At 43.5% G+C, this 19,594-nt stretch overlaps 1 protein-coding gene across 1 annotated transcript; it reads right to left on the bottom strand.

The window, feature by feature from the left end:
• Positions 1-4,273: 4,273 nt before the first annotated feature.
• On the bottom strand, positions 4,274-7,556 carry LOC139830166 (uncharacterized). Its single transcript, XM_071818168.1, has 5 exons — positions 5,736-7,556; positions 5,554-5,646; positions 5,378-5,479; positions 4,460-4,741; positions 4,274-4,357 (listed from the first exon to the last, which is right to left on the bottom strand). Exons 1-5 carry the CDS (start codon positions 7,497-7,499, stop codon positions 4,274-4,276), a joined length of 2,325 nt encoding a protein of 774 aa, XP_071674269.1. The 5' UTR covers positions 7,500-7,556.
• Between the last annotated feature and the right edge of the window lie 12,038 nt (positions 7,557-19,594).

Genomic DNA, 19,594 nt, shown 5'->3' with positions numbered 1-19,594 from the left:
GTTTTGATCGCTGCATTCATTACATATGCTTACAATAGTACGATCAAGGTTATGATGGCATATCACTCTAGAAATTATCTTTGTTATCGTTTACCTGCTCGGGACGAGCAGAAACTAAGCTTGGGGATGCTGATATGTCTCCGACGTATCGATAATTTCTTATGTTCCATGCCACATTATTGATGATATCTACATGTTTTATGCACACTTTATGTCATATTTATGCGTTTTCCGGAACTAACCTATTGACGAGATGCCGAAGGGCCAGTTCCTGTTTTCTGCTGTTTTTGGTTTCAGAAATCCTAGTAAGGAAATATTCTCGGAATCGGACGAAATCAACGCCCAGCATCCTATTTTTACACGAAGCTTCCAGAACACCCGGGAAGGACCAGAGTTGGGCCACAGGGGCCCCAGGAGGGTGGCCGGCGCGGCCCAGGCCCTGGCCGCGCCGCCTTACCCCCTCACCGCCTCTTCGCCCCTCCGACTCCGCCTCTTCGCCTATATAAAGGCCCTCAACCTAAAACCTCGAGACGAAAAAAGCCACGATACGAGAAACCATCCAGAGCCGCCGCCATCGCGAAGCCAAGATCTGGGGGACAGGAGTCTCTGTTCCGGCACGCCGCCGGGACGGGGAAGTGCCCCCGGAAGGCTTCTCCATCGACACCACCGCCATCTTTATCACCGCTGCTGTCTCCCATGAGGAGGGAGTAGTTCTCCATCGAGGCTAAGGGCTGTACCGGTAGCTATGTGGTTCATCTCTCTCCTATGTACTTCAATACAATAATCTCATGAGCTGCCTTACATGATTGAGATTCATATGATGATGCTTGTAATCTAGATGTCATTATGCTAGTCAAGTGGATTTTACTTATGTGATCTCCGGAGACTCCTTGTCCCATGTGTGTAAAGGTGACAGTGTGTGCACCGTGTGGGTCTCTTAGGCTATATTTCACAGAATACTTATTCACTATTATGAAGAGCATAGTGAAGTGCTTATTTATATCCCTTTATGATTGCAATGTGCTTTGTATCACTACTATTCTATGTGCTACTCTAGTGATGTTATTAAAGTAGTTTATTCCTCCTGCACGGTGTAATGGTGATAGTGTGTGCATCGTGTAATACTTGGCGCAGGCTATGATTGTGATCTCTTGTAGATTATGAAGTTAAATATTGCTATGATGGTATTGATGTGATCTATGCCTCCTTTCGTAGCGTGAAGGTGACAGTGTGCATGCTATGTTAGTACTTGGTGTAGTTGTGTTGATCTGTCATGCACTCTAAGGTTATTTAAACATGAACATCGAATATTGTGGAGCTTGTTAACTCCGGCATTGAGGGTTCGTGTAATCCTACACAGTTAGTGGTGTTCATCATCCAACAAGAGAGTGTAGAGTCTAGCATCTATTTATTTATTCTGTTATGTGATCAATGTTGAGAGTGTCCACTAGTGAAAGTATGATCCCTAGGCCTTGTTCCTAAATACTGCTATCGCTGCTTGTTTACTGTTTTACTGTGTTTCTACTGCCTGCAATATTACCACCATCAACTACATGCCAGCAAGCACTTTTCTGGCGCCATACTTATTCATACCACCTGTATTTCACTATCTCTTCGCCGAACTAGTGCACCTATTAGGTGTGTTGGGGACACAAGAGACTTCTTGCTTTGTGGTTGCAGGGTTGCATGAGAGGGATATCTTTGACCTCTTCCTCCCTGAGATCGATAAACCTTGGGTGATCCACTTAAGGGAAACTTGCTGATGTTCTACAAACCTCTGCTCTTGGAGGCCCAACACTGTCTACAAGAATAGAAGCTCCAGTAGACATCAAGTATCCCTCTTAGGACCCAAGAGGAGCTCCGAGATGATATGTACATTATGCTTGTAATAATAAATGAATGAGTTATGGACCTGCTATGTTCTATTGTACTACTCTGAGGGATGTAATATTTGCGGAATGGTACTTCGTGAATGTTATGTCAACGACTGGCATACTACAACATGCAGTGGTATGCAGGGTCACCACACTCCCCCACCCCCGCCCCCGTGTAATAACCCACAACATAGGAACATCGAAGGGTAGATTAGAAACGGGATGTGCATTTCATCGCAAAACGGGGGAAATTTTCACGCCTTATTGCAACTAAACCTAAGAGGGATCGAGGTTCTCTCTCAACTGCAATTAGGGTTAGGCATCGAGAGATTAAGAATTTTGACATGATCTATTTTGTATCTTGTTGATTTGTGAGTTGATTTGATTTGACAAGTCATTGAATTTCAAAACCTAAAGAGTTAATGATAAACAACATAGAATTTGAATTATGAAATTAGAACTCAAATACTTATCATATTTCAAACACATTTTATAAATACAAGTCAATTTGGCTTTCAAATTGAAATATGAATATACAAATGTTTATAAGTAAATTATACAAATACAAATAAGCTCATAAGTAAAACTTGAGCTTTATTGATAACACACACATACAATGTCTTTACATTATTTTTTATTACAAGAATTGAATGAATAAGTAAATAAATAAAAAGAAGATTACAATATTTGATTCTACACTAAATCCTAAAACTAATGCCTTGGAAGTATTGATCTTGTGGTCATATTCACCTTCAAAACCTGCAAAATAGAAAGAATGATGTATAAGGGGGTTAGTAAAACAATTCAGCACTAGCCAGGGTTGAACCAAGTGTCAAGGACACTTGTGTTTGTCCAAACCAGAGAACCAAGTGTCAATGACACTTGTGCTTGTCCAAACTAGGGACAGCACATGATATGATCACCAACAGACCAAAACTGAGCAAGGCACATGGACTCAAGTTTCACTAAAGGATCTCACAGCTCATGGTTGTTGTGCAAGCAACAACAAGGCAATGCACAACCTAGTCACCAGGCCAAACCAGGCTTGTGTGGCATGGCCAGAGAACAAGTAATGGGGGTATAAATAGGGCAGAACCCTAGAAATTATGCATAGTCGACCAGATAAGCATTCATCAGGCAACCAGTGAAGAACATCAAGTGTTCATCACCTGTACTTGCTCAAGAACAACACCAACCATCACAGAAACCAACCATTCATCCAAAAACACCAACCAATCAACCAGAAACCATGATGACCTAGGGAGGAGATCAACCAGAAGCTAGGAGGAGAAGGGCTATGATCAAAAAACCATCCAGAAGCACTTCATCAACCAAATATTTCTTACTAGGAGCTGGAACAAGGTATACCAAGTTTCTGGAGAGGATCCTTTGGATAAAATCCATTATTTATGCATGACATAGGTCATGGGATTGAGCAGATGCTCAAGGGGTGATCATCACTTGGTATGACCAAGGATCACTGGCAGAAACAAAGGGAGCCATAGCACCTAAACCATCCAGACACAATTTTTGTGCATATAAACCTAGAACACATGCACATATGTGCACACACATGCACAAATAGCACCTGTAGATGATTACAGGTTAGAAATAGCTACCAAACACTACAGCAAAAACTGCATGTAGCGACGGTTTTTATGCCCTGTAGCCACGGTTCTACCCGTCTCTACAAGGTATAGGGACGGTTGAAACACCCGTCTTATGGGCGATGCCATAGCTTCCGTGTCAAACATATAAGGACGGTTTTGATAACCGTGTCTACAACTAGAGACGATCATTAGACACGGTCAAATCCGTCGCTACATTGTGAATTCAAATTCCAATACAATCCACTTGACATGACAAAAGCCGTCTCTAGTTCAAATTATGCCCATCTCTAGTTTGAAATGTGAAACATGAGATTAAATACTTAGAGATGGCTATCATGTTGGTAGAGATGGTTCTTTGTGTCTAGCCCAAAGAACAGTCACGTAATGCATTTGCTTAGCACGGTCACACCCGTCTCTAGTATATGTGAGCACATGCACAATTTTACTATTAGAGATGGTGTTTTTATTCCCCTAGACACACCAACACCTGTCTCTACTTTATCAATATAATTTAGGCACAATAGGTATATCCCACACAATTTGTATCCACACAACAACCCATCATGTGACATCAGCAAAATCATATAAGACACTGAACACTGAGAGAGAAAATGATAATTTTACTAATATATTCAGTCACAACACAAATCAAATCTGTAACGTAGAAAGAAATAGTTCCGGAAAGAAGTTAACATCGCAAATGCAAACTCTTGACTACCAGACATGAATTTTCTAATAAATATCTGCAATCTGAACTACCATGATTAAATTTCTAGGTATATATATTTTCTACTCCTGACTTGCTTCAGGCGACTCTCCAGGAGACGGCGTCGAACTGGTATGTTCTAGTTGAATCCTCTTTCTGTCAACAACCTACCATTCAGAAGAAAAATCATTTTACTTGTCTGATTTTGTAAATGTGTAAGAAAATATGCATTTCCACGTCAGCATAAAAATAATTCAGTTTGTACATACCAGCTGCCTTCTAAGATGTGGTGGTAGACGCGAAAGCAGGTCATCTTCTGGGTACTTCTCAGCGAGATAGGACAACACAAATTTCATGAGTCCATCCTGTGTGCTACTACTGCTTGTTCCTGCTTCATCTCTTGACAAAGTGGAAAACCTCCCACCAAAATATTTTGATGCAGTAATTGTTGGGCCCATTCCACGAACACGGCCAGGGTGGTCCTTCCCAAATGCTTCTTTCATGGATTTTTCATAATCTTGCTCCGTAAGTTCATGCCCATCTAACTTTTTCTAAGCCAATTTCATATATACCTCATTCTAAAAATATCTTAATTAGAGGGCAACCAATTTTATTACAGTAAACAGTGAAAAACCATGTACATGCTCTTGAAAAGATTATATAATGGACAAGTTGTGTCAAGACTATCAGATCCAGCAAGGAAATAGTATAGCATAATCATTCGCATGTTTACTATTAGTGTAGTAAGAAAACTACTTTATGTGGGCACTAATTTAAAGATGAGCCATATACTTCTGCTCGTGAGTAAACATGGCACGTGTGTATGTGTGTAGAATATAGGTTAGCTACATCAGTGTCCAAAAAATAAACATGGCACGAGTTCTTTTAATAATGAGTTTGGATATTCACATTCTTGCTTTTGTATATCACATCATTCTGCTTAAGTTTCGATAATACAATATGTGAAACAAAGAAATCTTTGGGATTAGTGAATTACGCTAGTTTCATGGTTCAGTAAGAGGACACATGAGATTAGAGGAGCCATCTCACAAGGCATAGTACGGAACCAAAAGAAAACATGTGGGCAACTATTTGCATACTTTCGGCACCATTATCAGAATTAGTTTTGTAGAAATGTGAGACAATACCAAACTGTGCATAGTTATCTGGTAGAAAAGAGTCAATACCATTTTTTCCTCTGTTAAGGCATTCACATACACACCATCCTTAGTTTTATGGCATTCATCAAAGAAAGTTGCTCGATCCACCTCTCTTCCAAGAGCATCTTCCTGCAACAATATAAATATCAAAGTATGCAACAAAAGAAGTGAAAAGAAATACACATTCTGCAATCAATAATTACCACTTCCTTCCTCTTCCTAGCAAAACTTTTTCGTCCTAGTGTGTGTGGATACTTGATGTTCTTTGAATTATCTTTATTTCTGTTGCTGATTGCCTGACCATTCATCATAGTATGTGTTAATAGTACATGCTATGAATGGAAAATTTACTAATCAACTATTGAAAGGACCTAGATAACATTACCTTTGCCTCTTCTGAGTACCAATATGAAACAAGTGTATTCCACTGCGTTTCCTCAACAGTCTCAAATGGATACATCCATCTATAGTGCACAGGACCTCCCAATTTAGCTTCATCCACCAAGTGCACAATCAAATGGACCATTATTGTAAAAAAGGATGGGATGAATAATCTCTCCATCTTACATAGTGTGAGCACAATTTGTGCTTTCAGCGTGTCAAGCTTAGTACTGTCTAGCACCTTAGAACATAGTGATTTGAAGAAATTGGATAGTTCGACAACAACAAACATGACATCTTCACTAGGGTAGCAACTTCTCAATGCTAGTGGAAGAAGGTGTTCAATTAAAATATGGCAATCATGGCTCTTTAGACCAGTGAACTTGCATTCTTTCATGTCAACACATCTTGAGATATTAGAGGCATATCCATAAGGCATCTTGATGCTTTTGATGATTGAACAAAGAATCTCCTTACTCTCTCGAGACATTGTGAAGCAAGCATCAGGCATTGTGTAGCGGCCATTGTCTAACTTTTCAGAATGAAGGTCAGGTTGAATTCCTAAGTCAATCAAATCCAAACGTGCATCAACATTGTCTTTTGATTTTCGATCACCTAGTAGAGTTCCAGTGAGATTATCACAAACGTTTTTTTCTATATGCATCACATCAAGGTTATGACGCAATTTCAAAAACTCCCAGTATGGTAGTCTAAAAAATATGCTTTCCTTCTTCCACCAGTTCTTAGGATCCTTTTCCTTATTAGAATCCTCTGAACTCATTCCTTCTCCACCTCTAGTGTTTGAACTCTCTCCCTCACCACTCCTCTTTCTTTTCTGTTTCTCCTTTTTCTTCTTAGGATTTGTTGCCACATTTGATTTTTTATTCAGCTTTCCCAAAATGAAAGTTCTTCCACGCAACTTAGCAAGGACTGCTATCCCGCTTGAAATTTCAGGGGCAGTCCTATGTTCAACATCTTCATAAAATGGTTGTTTCTTCCTACGGAAGACATGATTTATTGGCAGCCAACGACGATGACCCATGTAACAATACTTGCGGCCTTTTTTTAGCCATTTAGATGATGTGTGCTCAGCACAGTTTGGACATCCAAATTTTCCACTGGTGCCATAGCCAGCCAAATAGGCATATGCAGGAAGATCATGCATAGTCCACAACAATGCAGCACGTAGGAAGAAATTTTGTTTAGTGACCACATCATATGTATCTACCCCTGCCCACAACTGCATTAGCTCATCCACTAATGGCTCGAGATATACATCTATGTCATTTCCTGGGCCTTTTGGACCTGGAATTAACATTGACATGATGAAGTTTGATTGCTTCATACACAGCCAAGGTGGCATGTTATAAGGAACTAATATTACTGGCCATGTGCTATGCTTACTACTTGCCATTCCAAAAGGGTTAAATCCATCGGTCGAAAGTCCAAGGCGAATATTACGAGGATCAGCTTTGAAATCTGGAAATAGATCATCAAAAAATTTCCAAGCTTCACCGTCAGCTGGATGACGCAGTTTTTCATCATTTGTTCTCTCCTTGTCGTGCCACCTTGCATCTTGTGAAGTTTTCTCTGTTGAATAAATTCTTTGAAGCCTTGGTATCAAAGGGAAATAACGGAATACTTTTGCTGCTTTCTTCTTACCTTCTACGACTTCGCCTATCACCCCCTTTTTCTTCTTAGTCACCCAACGAGACGATTTACAGATATGGCAAGACTCTTGGTTTTCTCTCTCACCACGATAAAGCATGCAATCATTTGGACATGCATGAATCTTCACATAGTCTAAGCCTAAACTCTTGATTATTTTCTTTGCTTGGTAGTAGCTTGCTGGAACATTGGACGCATCTGGCAAGGTCTCAGCAAACATCTTCAGTTGTGCCGTGAATGCTTCTTTGCTTGATCCGTATGTGCATTTATCTTGGTATAGTTTCACAATGAAAGAGAGTTTGGAATGATTTTTGCAGCCTGGGTACAATTCTGTCTTTGCATCTTTAAGTAAATTAACTAGTGTGTTGTCTTCAGCTTGTGACTCATTGTTAGGTTCAGGTACATCATGAACTAGTATTTCCTGATTATCTATGTCATCACCAGTTGAATTTAATACATTCTGCTTATTGACAACTCCTAAAGCTGCATGTACAAGACCAGACATGTCATCCTCTTGAAGGTTGTCATTTTCACTATAATCAAAATTTGTGTGTGTGAAATCACTAGTAGAGAGTGATGGTGGATCTTCACCATGACAAGTCCATATCGTGTATCCTTCTAAGAATCCATCGCACCTAAGATGCTCACTAACCTCCTTGTAGCTCTTCATTAGACAATTTGCGCAATTAACACAAGGACATAGTACTTTTCCTTTGTTTGTCACATCACGGAATGCAAATAGTAGGAATTGGCAAACACCTGTTCTGTATTCAATACTAGTTCTAGGTTTATGAATCCAAGACTTATCCATTATTCCGTACTCACCAACTGAAATGATAAAGATATATAACATGGGAATTAGAATACAATGGAAGCGCAGATGAACATTGTTTGATAATGAAAACTCAAGTAACTCAGTGTCTTAGTATGTGCAACTGTACAAAAACTATAATCCGCACTTCTGATTCGCCAGTTGAGGGGTAACGAGTTGTGTTGTTTCGATAAAAAAAGGTTTCCTCTAGGAAGCATTATTTTCTACTTATTCTATGAAAAATTGGCTTCCAACAACCAAATAGTTTATGATTTTATTTTATGAGGGATCAACATGCCCTCATATATTAATCTCAGCAAGAGGTTTACAGTAACTTGCAATAGATGCACGTACAGTTTGCAGACAAGTTAACAAGGATTTAGACATGCTTGAAACTCTAGCCAGTGCTGCCAGGCCAGGCGCTATACTAGTATAGCTCGTATCTATTGTACAGAACACACAATACACAAACTAAACTTTGTCGTTTAATCTGGCCAATCTGGTAAAAAAATATTACTTGAGATAATTAAGCATTGTGTTTGGACCTAGATTTAGAACTGCACGTACTTTCTCAAAATCAAATGCTACCAGATCTTTAAAAAAAACTTTGACTAAACCAAGGGACACCATCTACAGGAACAAGTACCAAACTTCGGGAAATAAAAGGTGACATAAAAGCATTTAAAAGCACTAGAGAGGTAAGGTGAGACCTTGATGAAGATTATTCCGATCTGAAACAACTCCCTTTATCCCCTTAGCAACCCTTGAATTTCTAAACCATACAGAGAGAACAAGTATCAAACACTTGGTGTGCACTAGCAAATATACTAATGCAGATATAATTAGAATACAGAGAAGGAAGAAATCTGAAACCAATAAGTGGAGAAACGTTGTCTTCAAGCTGTGCCAGCATTACCTTGCGTTTCCTCTAGGTTCAGAATTGGGGTGCAGCGATTAATCCAAGATATTGTGGGATCAGAGGGGGCCAGCGATGGGGATCAAACTTACAAGGGAGGATATGCAGGAGGATCCCAGTTCGTGTTGGATGATTCGCTGAAGAGGTTGAAGTAGATTGGTCCCTTCCGGCCAGGCGCAGGTCGTGGCTCCGTCGCACACAAGGGAGGGTTCGTTTGCGGGAGCTTGTTAGATGTAGGATCGTCCCAGTCCTGCGACGGCGCGGTGCCGCTGCAGACCAGCCAGGGCCTTGACGGATGGCGGCGCGAGGGCGGCGGTGGCGATAGAATAGGGAAGAAGGTTTCTATGAAACGAAGCTATGTTCGAGGTACTCTGAGATAAATGATTTTTAGATCATAACCACCCCAATATTAGGCGCTAAAAAGCTTTCTTTGGCGCGCCTTTTTTCCTTCGCTGACGCGCGCCACGGGAATTCGGTAGAGTTGGGCTTTTGCCCGTATCTTTTATGTCTATAGTTTGGTTGAATTTCGCGAAACGCTCAGCCTAAAAAAAGTACGGTCTTTCGAATATAACTACATGTGAAACGCTAGAGACGGTGTGGTCAGGTCGTGGCATGTTCTCGTCTTTACAGGATAGGTGGGGGATTTGGTGGGATTGGGTTAACACGCACTTGTTAACCCGTCTCTCTTAAACTGTGGCTATACGCTGATTTTGTTGTAGTGAAAGACTACCCAATGAAATCCTAGGCAATTAAACCATCAGAAACCCTAGAAATTCTTCACAGGCAAGCATAATGGCTTTCATATGAACTATGATTCCCTATTATGCAAGCAGAGATGAGTAGCCAACAAGATTAATCCAATTGTGTGAGCAACCAGTCAGTAGCAAGGCTACTGAGGTCACAACAAACACAAATCCATCGATTTACCAAAAGCAAATAGCCATCACTATCCAGTAATGGATTCAGACTTTATTCATTTCCAAATCATCCATGGAAATATCAAATCATGCATAGCAAAACACTTAAGCATCACTGCATAAGTAGTTCATCAATAATCCATTCATCCAGGAAGGAATACATAACAAATCCATGCATGAATTATGTCAAGGCATCACTGTAAAGCAACGGCAACACATGTTCAGATGCATAAGCATCAGTAGTATGCATCAGTAATTACAACATCTAGCAATTCATCCATATAGCAAGGAATTAACCAATAAGTAAGCCACTAGCAAATAATTGCTCAAGTAGATTAAGCATAAGACCAAGCAGAGCATCACAGACAAGTCAGCCAAGAAGTGGATCAACTGAAGCTTGTACAAGCCATAGGTGAGCATCACTAACATCACAAGTGTCAGTAGTGTAAACCTAGGACAATCACACGTCCAATAAGCATTGGATCAAGTCAAAAAAACATAGGATAGCATCAACAAGCTTAGGAATAGCATGGCATGCACAGCAGCATAGCACAAGCAGTAACACAGCAACATCACTGACACCACAAGTGTCAGTGAAGCAAACCTAGGACAATAGCAATTCATTGAGCATATGAGTCAACTAGTAAGCCGATGAGCAAGTCAGTAAGCATATGAACAAGACCATTAGGCATTTACACAAAGACCAGTGACCATTTGCACAACATATGGGCATGAATCAATGGATTGAGCATAACACAAAAAGGCAATCGGCATAGGAATGACATCGGTAGGATTAGGGTAGAGTAAAGCATGCGCAGCAGCACCACAGCATAGCACAGGCAAGCAAGAACAGCAGCAGAGCAACACAGCAGCATAGCAGCAGCATACGCAGTAGAGCCAGAGGCATAGATCGAGAAGGAGGAGAAGAGGTGGTAGCCGAGGAGAAGGGTTACCTGGTGAAGGGTGAAGCGGCGGCCATGGCAGCACGGTGGCACGGCCAACCACGGCGATGCCAGACCGTGGCCAAGCCAGGCCAAGCCTCGCACAACACCAGAGAGAGCGGCGAGCATCCAGGGTTGGCGAGAAACCCTAGATCACCGGAGATCGCCACCAGTTCATCGGCGACCGTGAGCGACACGCACGCGCTCGAGCTACCGAGGACGCAAACGAAGAATCGAGACTGATGAATCGACGCGTCGTCACGCACTGGTTCATCTACGCACCACAACGAGACCTAGCTCGACCGGAGATGGCCGGAGCAGGCGGCGACCATGGTGGCGGCGATGTCGCCATCGAATCGCCTTAGGATTAGGGTTTCGCGATTGAGGAGAGAACGAGAGAGAGTGAGGTGGGCTGACCTGGTTCGGTTCCACCGAACCGTTATGGTTTGGCTCAGTGGGCCGACCAATTGGGCCAAGATGGTGGGTTGGCCCAATTAGGCAAGGGTATTTTTGTCTTTTTGTTTTTACAAATAACTTGTGAATTCTACCAAATAAAAATAAATGACGAATACCTCTAAAAATCCAAGAAAAATATGATTAATGAATAATAAAATATTCTTAACAAGAATAAAATAAGAAATGAGAATTGTTATACAATTTCAAATTTTGAAATTTTTGAATTCAAATTTAAATTCTAAATTTTAAATTACAAATTTTCCTTGGATTTAAAAATCAAGGAAAATTCAAATAATTATTATTTAAATAATTTCAAAGGGAATTCTATTATTACAAATTATTCCTTTTCAAAGTCAAGATTTTCCAAAAAGAGGGAAAATCTTAAGAATTCCAAATTCATGAATAATTCCCAAATATGGGAAACCTTAATTTTCAAATTCTTTATTTGAAAGAAATATTTTTCAAAGGAAAATATCAACTATGTTTCATTCTTTTCTTATTAGAAAAGCAAATCATGTTAAAGTACTTAAATATTTATAAAGTACCGCCAAAGACACCAATCCTTAACTCAAACCCTAAATTTGTAATAACCTTGTCGGGGTAAGGGATTCAACATAAAATAATACATCCATACATGCATCATTTGGATCTTATAACATTGTGTTTACCGGACAATGATGCTTCTTTACAGAACCCGAGGTTCAGGTTCAATCCAACACTTCGAACTGCATTATCTCGCAGTCACCAGGCAAGTTCACTCTTTCTCATGTCACTTTGATTATTTTCTATGAATTTACCGCAAAAGTACTACACTTATCTTTCTTGCATTGAAAAGCAAAATGTTACTTTTCCAATTATGAATATGACTATGTGGTGGGCAATGGAACCATGATATGTGTTGATATGGTGGAGGTTCCATTGCAAGGGATCTATTAATCTAGGACTAATCACCAATGTTGTCTACTGATTCTAGCGTCGTACAATTCGCGTTAACCATAAGATTTATAATGGCTCTGGGGAAGTCAGCTGTATCTTTTCCCTCTTGCATATCAACAGACCTGGTGGAGCCTGGCTGGGTGTTGGGATAACACTGCAGTAGGTTGGGAAATCCTTTAAAATCCCCATCTGTGTGGATGAGAGGCTCTATCGTCTATGAGGGATTGTCCGACGTACATCGGGGGTAAAGCCATATGATTGTGAGATGTCTACCAGGAATGTACGAGTGGACAAAAGGGTGGGTATGCAAGGTCACGGAGAAGGCAGTGATTGGCTTGGATCTTACACCTAGCCCCAGACCAAGGAAGTGTGGACGAGAAACGCGTCTCGGTTGGTATCAAGGATAAGTTATCTTATGGAAAAAGTAATGCACCTCTGCAGAGGGTATCAAACTATGGCAGTCACTCCTTGTTCCGGGAAGAGAACTACGAACGCGGCAGGAAAGGAACTCCATGAAGTTCTGTTCAACCTGTGAAGACTGGCATGCATAGTTTTCCGAATAAAATAAACCTTTTGAAGAAATGTTTGTGAAACATGCATTGACCGGAGATTTCCTGATCAATGGTCGTAGCTAGTGCATCAAACACATTTTTCCTTTTGAGCTTGCTGAGTACCTCTGTACTCACTTTCTTTCGACACCTTTGCTAGACTGTGATAATGAAGTGGAGACCACTGACGGAGCACCGGAAGGCGACTACGAACTGGTCTATGAAGAACCCGATCTGTCTGGAGGAGTGGAAAGCGTGGACTATGGGATAGTCTACGGGCCCGACAACAATGAGGAGGAGGAGTAGTGACATACCCTAGTAGCATTGAGCCGAGCAGCGTAGAAACTGTGCTGAGCTCATTTTACTATTTCTGCTGGTTTGTAATGAACTTAAGTAGTATCTTAAGGTGTTCTCATCGGACCTGTGAGAATACCAACTTGTTATGGCTGTGATTGAAATATAATCTCGAGTGTTATGACCTGCAATGTTTCTGTTGTACCACTCCGAGGGATGTGATATTTGTGAAGAAGTCTCTTCATGGAGATCATATCAACAACTTGTATACTACAACATGTAGTGGTATGCTGGGTCACCGCACCCCACCACCCCGCTTTTGTCGCCGGGTAACCTCTCAGACCCTATGAAAACAAATTTTTCACTTAGTATATCGAATTCAAAGCTTACATATAGACGTCTGGTCGAGAATTGTGAATCTGATCATACGGACATGTGGGCTCCCTTTGGGCGATCCTTCCTAATGAATAAACAAATAATGAAGATAGCTTTGTAAAATTATACTTTCTAAATCTTAGGAAAACACATTTTATGTTTTGTAAAATTATAAAAGACAATAACAGATATTTAGTTGAAATTTATCCAAGTAATACAGCCATTTGCTATGTTTTTCAAAAAAATGACAAAATGAGAAAGTAGATTTTTACTAAAATTACCTTTGATTCTAAGCTTTTAACTAAGTTTAAACGTTTGCCCGGAAGCCCGCATCGACTGACATTTCGACTCATGAACTGTTCCACGACTGTGATCGTGTGAACATGCATGGCTGAGTTCTGGAAATATGCTCTATGTGTTGTTTTGCACCTCTAGCTGCACGGGCCACCATGGTGGTCCGCATGTCCACCCACAGTAAATAAAACTCGTGCACCAGCCAAATGTCTCTCACCAGAAAAAGGTTGTGTTTTTTTTTGGGTGGATAAAGGGTAAATATTGATGAAAAATCAAATCCGGGACTCCAGAGTGTGATTTCTACCGACCAACGTGAGTTTCTTTTTGAAAACAGACCCGCAAGATCTGCAAACATGTCTGTGATGGTCGCCGGGGCAATCCATTTCACGCACCAAATGTATTCACTTTCGTTTGTTTGGAGCGGTTCACGGATAGAAAGTGGGGTCATGTTTATTCTCTCGTTCGTCTAGGTCGGGGGTGAACCCAACTGCGGAGGTGAACCCAACCTCCGCGCTATCGCTAGATCTAGCGATTTAGAGTGAAAATCAAGAGGGATCACGGTAACCGGTTGAACAGGAGCCACACAGGAGGCAAAAGCGCCGGGCTGCAGCCCGCAGCCAGGGGTGGCCAGTGGCCAGGCGGACCGGCTGGACTAGGACCAGCTGTTGCGGTGCAACCGGAGGCATGGCAGTGCGTTGTTGCACCAACGCCGATTGCGTAGAGTCTCCGCCAGCCTGAACCACTTGCCGAGCTCCTCCAGCTAGCTCGAACTGCTCCAAGGTGAGCTCGAGGTCCTCCTTCTCATCTAGCTCGGGCGGTTGCAAGGGACCTCCTCCTGCTTGACAACCACCGCCTCCGGCTCTTGACCATACGGGAGGAGGGCCGCATAGTCATCAGTGTAATCGTGAACGTCCTCCTATTGCTCCTCACCGTGGCCCAGGTCCTCGTCGGTGTTCCACTCCTTGGGAGCTGGAGCATAGCCCAGGAAGTAGGCGTGGCGCCGTGCATCATGCTCCCACTCGAGGCACCTATCCTACACGGGCGAGTTGAGGCTGTAGGTGGGGTTGTGCCGCAGATCCATCGATAATAGAGTTGTCAGCATTAGATCTCGTGGCGGTGCCCCGCCCGTTTGGTGGCACTAGAGGCACCATGATCCTATCCCGATTCAGGTGCCAACCACGAGGGAGATTGGCATTTGGCCATGCCACCGGCCTCTTTGCCTCCCTGTAGGTGCGAGCCAGCCACCTCCATGGTGACATAGACTCGGTTGCGGTCGCGGCGGCGAGGTCCCAACGAGGACTCAGCCTTGTGGTCGTTGCAGCCGCCCTTTCTCCATGGCCATGAGCATTTCTCCATTGCGGCTGCCGACCAAAGGGAACTAGGGTATGTGGGTGGCTGGAGGTGGAAGCAACATTAGGAAAGACGGGCACGCGGCTAGCATGAATGGCGAACGTCATAGGCGAGCGGTAGTGCCCTTAATGGCGACACGGAAGACGAGCGGGCACTGGGTCACTGCCAAGTGGTTCCGGAGAGAACGCATGGATACGCATTTTAGACCAAATTTAAGACATAAATAGATCGGTTCATGCCCATCGATTTGTTTGGATCGCACCAATGATGCCCTCACTCTAGATCGCTGGAGACGAACTTACTCTTGTTGAGAAAAGAAAAGACTTAGACAGCTCTGTATGCTGTAGTGCACCAATACGCTGACTAGGATGACAGTAATATATTGGTCGTTGGATAATTAAGGAGGTGGATAACAAAGCTGGTCGCTGTCTTTCATCTTATGAATATTATCGGTCAATTTTGGGGTGGTTAGGAAGAAAGCGAAGTAAAATCTATCAGCAGCACCATCTTTCCTGAAAGCTTCTTCATGGTAAAGTAAACAAATTTGTTTTGTTTGTGCGATGATGATACCTTACCCGTTCAGTGCCAGTAATACTGCCTGCCATGCCTGTCAGTCGAAATTAGGCAGAGAGGATTAATGCATAACAATGATATTGCATTTTAACGAGCAGTGTATTCGGTAGCTGGTATGTGAACTCTTTTCTTATTCAATTTAGGAGTCTCCCGCAAAGCTTTTCGGCAGATTATATAAAGTGTCATCGTAGTTTGATCATTGAAAGGCCGTCACATAGAAGCATTTATTCCGTTTACCACCAACATGTACGACTCGGATCTTTTAAAAACATATTGGATTCGGATTCTATTTCTTGGTTTTGTTTTGATGCGAGCTTCACTTTATTATCTATATCTATATCTATACCTAATAATAAAGGAGCTAGCGTTTCCTTGGTTTGGTCCGTCATGTTTACGCTTTCGTCCAACATTGTTTACGCCTTCTTCCGTGTCCGTCGCGTTGGTGGTGTTTTCATACCTCGTCCACTCACGTAGCCGATCGATCTCTTTTCCACAAAATAGTCTCGTGGCCCATGGCAGTTCTTAACCAGGAGTCCGTACCCAGCCCGTACAGGTCGTGTCATTATATACTCTCCAACTTTTTTTTTTTGAAACAATATATACTCTCCAACTACTGTTAGGGTCTTTTTCGTCGGGATACGATTGAACCCAAGTTCGTGGCGGCGTACTCTTTGGCACCGAGGTGCAGGAGTTCATGCTGCAGGCCTGCGGATGATATGTTCAAGGATGTGTATGGGGAGGACGTAGCCGAGCCTCTAGCCGCTGCCAAGGAGTTATTCGCTTAATGTAGCTTTCGCCGCCGGTGCTGGTGTGCGGACTCGGCACCTGCCCCCTGTCATAACCACGGACCGGCACTCCTGCGAAGAAGATGATGAGAAGGACGACAACATGGTTAGCCTGAGGACTATGAAGCCTCCACTATCCGAGTATCCGTACGTCAAGAGAGTTCTCTTGCTCGGAGCCGGTCGATCGAGTAAGCGCTGTCCATGTAACTGAACGGAGAAGATCCAATCGAGCGGCGACCGGAACACCGAAATCATCACCCGCGCCGGCCTGGCCTCGGAGGCTTCTCCATCATGCTCGACGCCTCCTTCGACGGCGCTCCGCTTCTGACAGCGGAAGGCGCGCGCTGTCGATGGAGCGCGTCCGGATGGCCAACCATGGCGATGGTGATGCCCACGCGGAGAGGACTGTGTGCTGCCACCGAGCGCCCAAAGTTCCCTGTCTGATGGGAGTGCTTCTTTGATGTTTTGATTTCAGAACTTTGAGTTGAGGTTAACTGTTTGCCTGCTATGATCCATGTCCGTGGCGAGTCCGCAACCACGCCGCTGCTGGAGGGCTCGAGCTGCACAGGGGCGCGCCTACTCAACCTCCTCGTATCAGGGGCGCGCTCTGATGGCAGTTCTGGCCGGTGGCTTGTCCAGACCGCGCCGGTGGCGAGCAGAGGCAGAGGAAGCTGAATATAGAGGCTGCCGGCGGCGGAGCATGTAGCGCTAGCCTGGGAGAGAGAGGAGAGGGAGAGCCCCTACCTCCATGACCAGGGAGGATGCGGAGGAGTACAGCCCGTCGCGAGGGTCTTGGCCATCGTCGCCGCTCTATTCGATTCAATCAGCATCCTCCGCATGCTCGCCGTCCTCGGAAGAGTGTAACCAGATCCGTTCCTCCATGGCCAGGCTACCGCGAGCCCAGTGAGAGGAATCGACAGTAGCATATATGGTACTGTAAACTTATCTGAATTTATGAGAGGAAATTGACAATTCTTTCTTGAGAGACTCTGTCGCATGTTTTTGGCTGTGAAAAGAAGGGAAAACAGAGTTTGGTTTAAAATACAGATGGATCTTTAATTTCGCTGTCGTTGGACAAGATTGAGAGACAGTTCATTTTTAATACGGTATTGAAAGCTGTTCAATTGTAGTGCAGATGCAAGTTCAGTTTTATTATGTGGATGTGTCAACTATTTCTTTACAGATTGGATTGTGAGCTATTTTATTACAGGCAGGATTGTGAGTTCATCTGAATGGCCTTCTTGCATTTGGTGGAGGAAGTGCAGATAGATGCATACGTTTTTTGGGAACACGACCACAAACACGCACCATGGTCAGGTAATTCGCTGGCTATCTAATTCCAATATGCACCTACCTTCGCTCATGTGGTATTGATCCTTTTGTAAGTGTTTTTGCGTTAAGAACATGGAAAAATATGAGGTTTGGATGCTAGGGAAAAAGCCAGTAAGCAAAAAAAACACCACAATTGTTGTCTAAGAATAGTGCCGGTTGCCTCACATTTTCAGCCCTACTTACGGCCTAAAATATGCACCTACCTTCGCTCATGTGGTATTGATCCTTTTGTAAGTGTTTTTGCGTTAAGAACATGGAAAAATATGAGGTTTGGATGCTAGGGAAAAAGCCAGTAAGCAAAAAAAACACCACAATTGTTGTCTAAGAATAGTGCCGGTTGCCTCACATTTTCTGGCCTAATCTATATATTCTATCTATATATTTACTCAAGCGAATGTTTTCATGCTTACGAAATCGATTTTCTATAGGCATAGTTTTTTTTATTGTGGTTGCATAGCTAGCGTCATTCCATAGTTATTTGGTTTTCTCCATTGTGGTTGCATTGACTCATGTTAAATCAGATCAAACTTGCCTGGTATTATTATTTGCTTCCATAGCCTTTTTGCATTATGCAAATCGTGAGAATATTGTGGCAATTTTTAGTTACTCCTCATTTAGCTTGTAATGCGGCCAAGAAGCCATTCCACTTCTCTCGATCTCGGTTTGATCTGATCCATCCTCATCCAGCTCAGAAGGGAGCCGGCATGATTTTCAGCCAATGATTGTTGTGCAGAGAAGACGGGATCGTCAGTGAAGGATGACGTCTCCCCAAGTAACCTAGCGCCGCCGTCCTCCACGGCGCCCACCGCCGCCGCCCCTGCCCTTCCAGTCATCGCCGCCGCCTCCCCTCTCCGACAGCAACAACCGCTCCCTCCCTTCTCTGCTCCGCAGGTTTCTGGTGATTCGCGACCGATTGTCGAGCGAGCTGCGATCCTTCGATTTGTTCGTGATGGGATCATCATCCGAACCCCGGGGATAGCGATCTGGGATTCTTTGGTGGCTAGATTTTGCGATCTGAATCGTAATTTCATCTCTGAAGTTGATTTCAATGTTGCAGATATCCCGATCGGATCCGCGCGGGAATTCGGTGGCGTCCAAATTTTGTTTGGTCCGAGTCTGGGCTGTGGGTTGGACCGAATTTTTCTGGGTCGAGCCCAACGCTCTCGCTCAAACACGGTCCGCAGCTGCACGCGGATTTCATCGCGCGATGGATCTGGAGCTTTTTCAGATGCGGCAATGGCGGCTTCTGTTGGGCCTCAGCCCAACACTGTTCAAGGTGGATCGCCTTTTCACCGAGATGCGGAGAGGGTCCGTGTTAACCCTAGTTCAGTTGGCACCGGAGCAGTTGTCTTCGTTGCATCGCCTCCCTCCCCCAGATGTGACCTCGCCCAACCACCGCCTCTCCGCCGCTGGTCTGGAACGGTCGCCGGCGACAACAGATCCTACGCGCAGATCACCGCTCTTCCGCGGATGGATCGGCGGTTCGGAGGGCCGCGCAGATCTCCTCCGAGGAGAAACAACTACTTCGGCTACCGTCCTCGAGTTGGATCTGAGGCTGATAGAAGAGACGAACAACGCCGGTGGGAAGAGGAGCGTCGCCGTGATGAAGAATGGCGTCGTGATGAGGAGATCCGGCGTCGTGATGAAGAGCGGCGACAGGCGGATCA

This window comes from Lolium perenne, chromosome 4, assembly GCF_019359855.2.
Source record: "Lolium perenne isolate Kyuss_39 chromosome 4, Kyuss_2.0, whole genome shotgun sequence".
In the NCBI taxonomy this organism is placed as follows: Eukaryota; Viridiplantae; Streptophyta; class Magnoliopsida; order Poales; family Poaceae; genus Lolium; species Lolium perenne.
The sequence above is the reverse complement of the archived record's forward strand: the minus strand, read 5'-3'. Positions and strand labels throughout refer to the sequence as shown.

What these genes read in the sequence shown, in the direction of transcription:
- LOC139830166 (XM_071818168.1), bottom strand. Translation starts at nt 7,499, where the DNA reads ATGCTTTATCGTGGTGAGAGAGAAAACCAAGAGTCTTGCCATATCTGT. An exon ending in CCTTAACAGAGGAAAAAATG is followed by an intron (nt 4,742 to 5,377) that starts GTATTGACTCTT and finishes AAATTGGCTTAG; the next exon opens with AAAAAGTTAGATGGGCATGA. An exon ending in CACATCTTAGAAGGCAGCTG is followed by an intron (nt 4,358 to 4,459) that starts GTATGTACAAAC and finishes TCTGAATGGTAG; the next exon opens with GTTGTTGACAGAAAGAGGAT.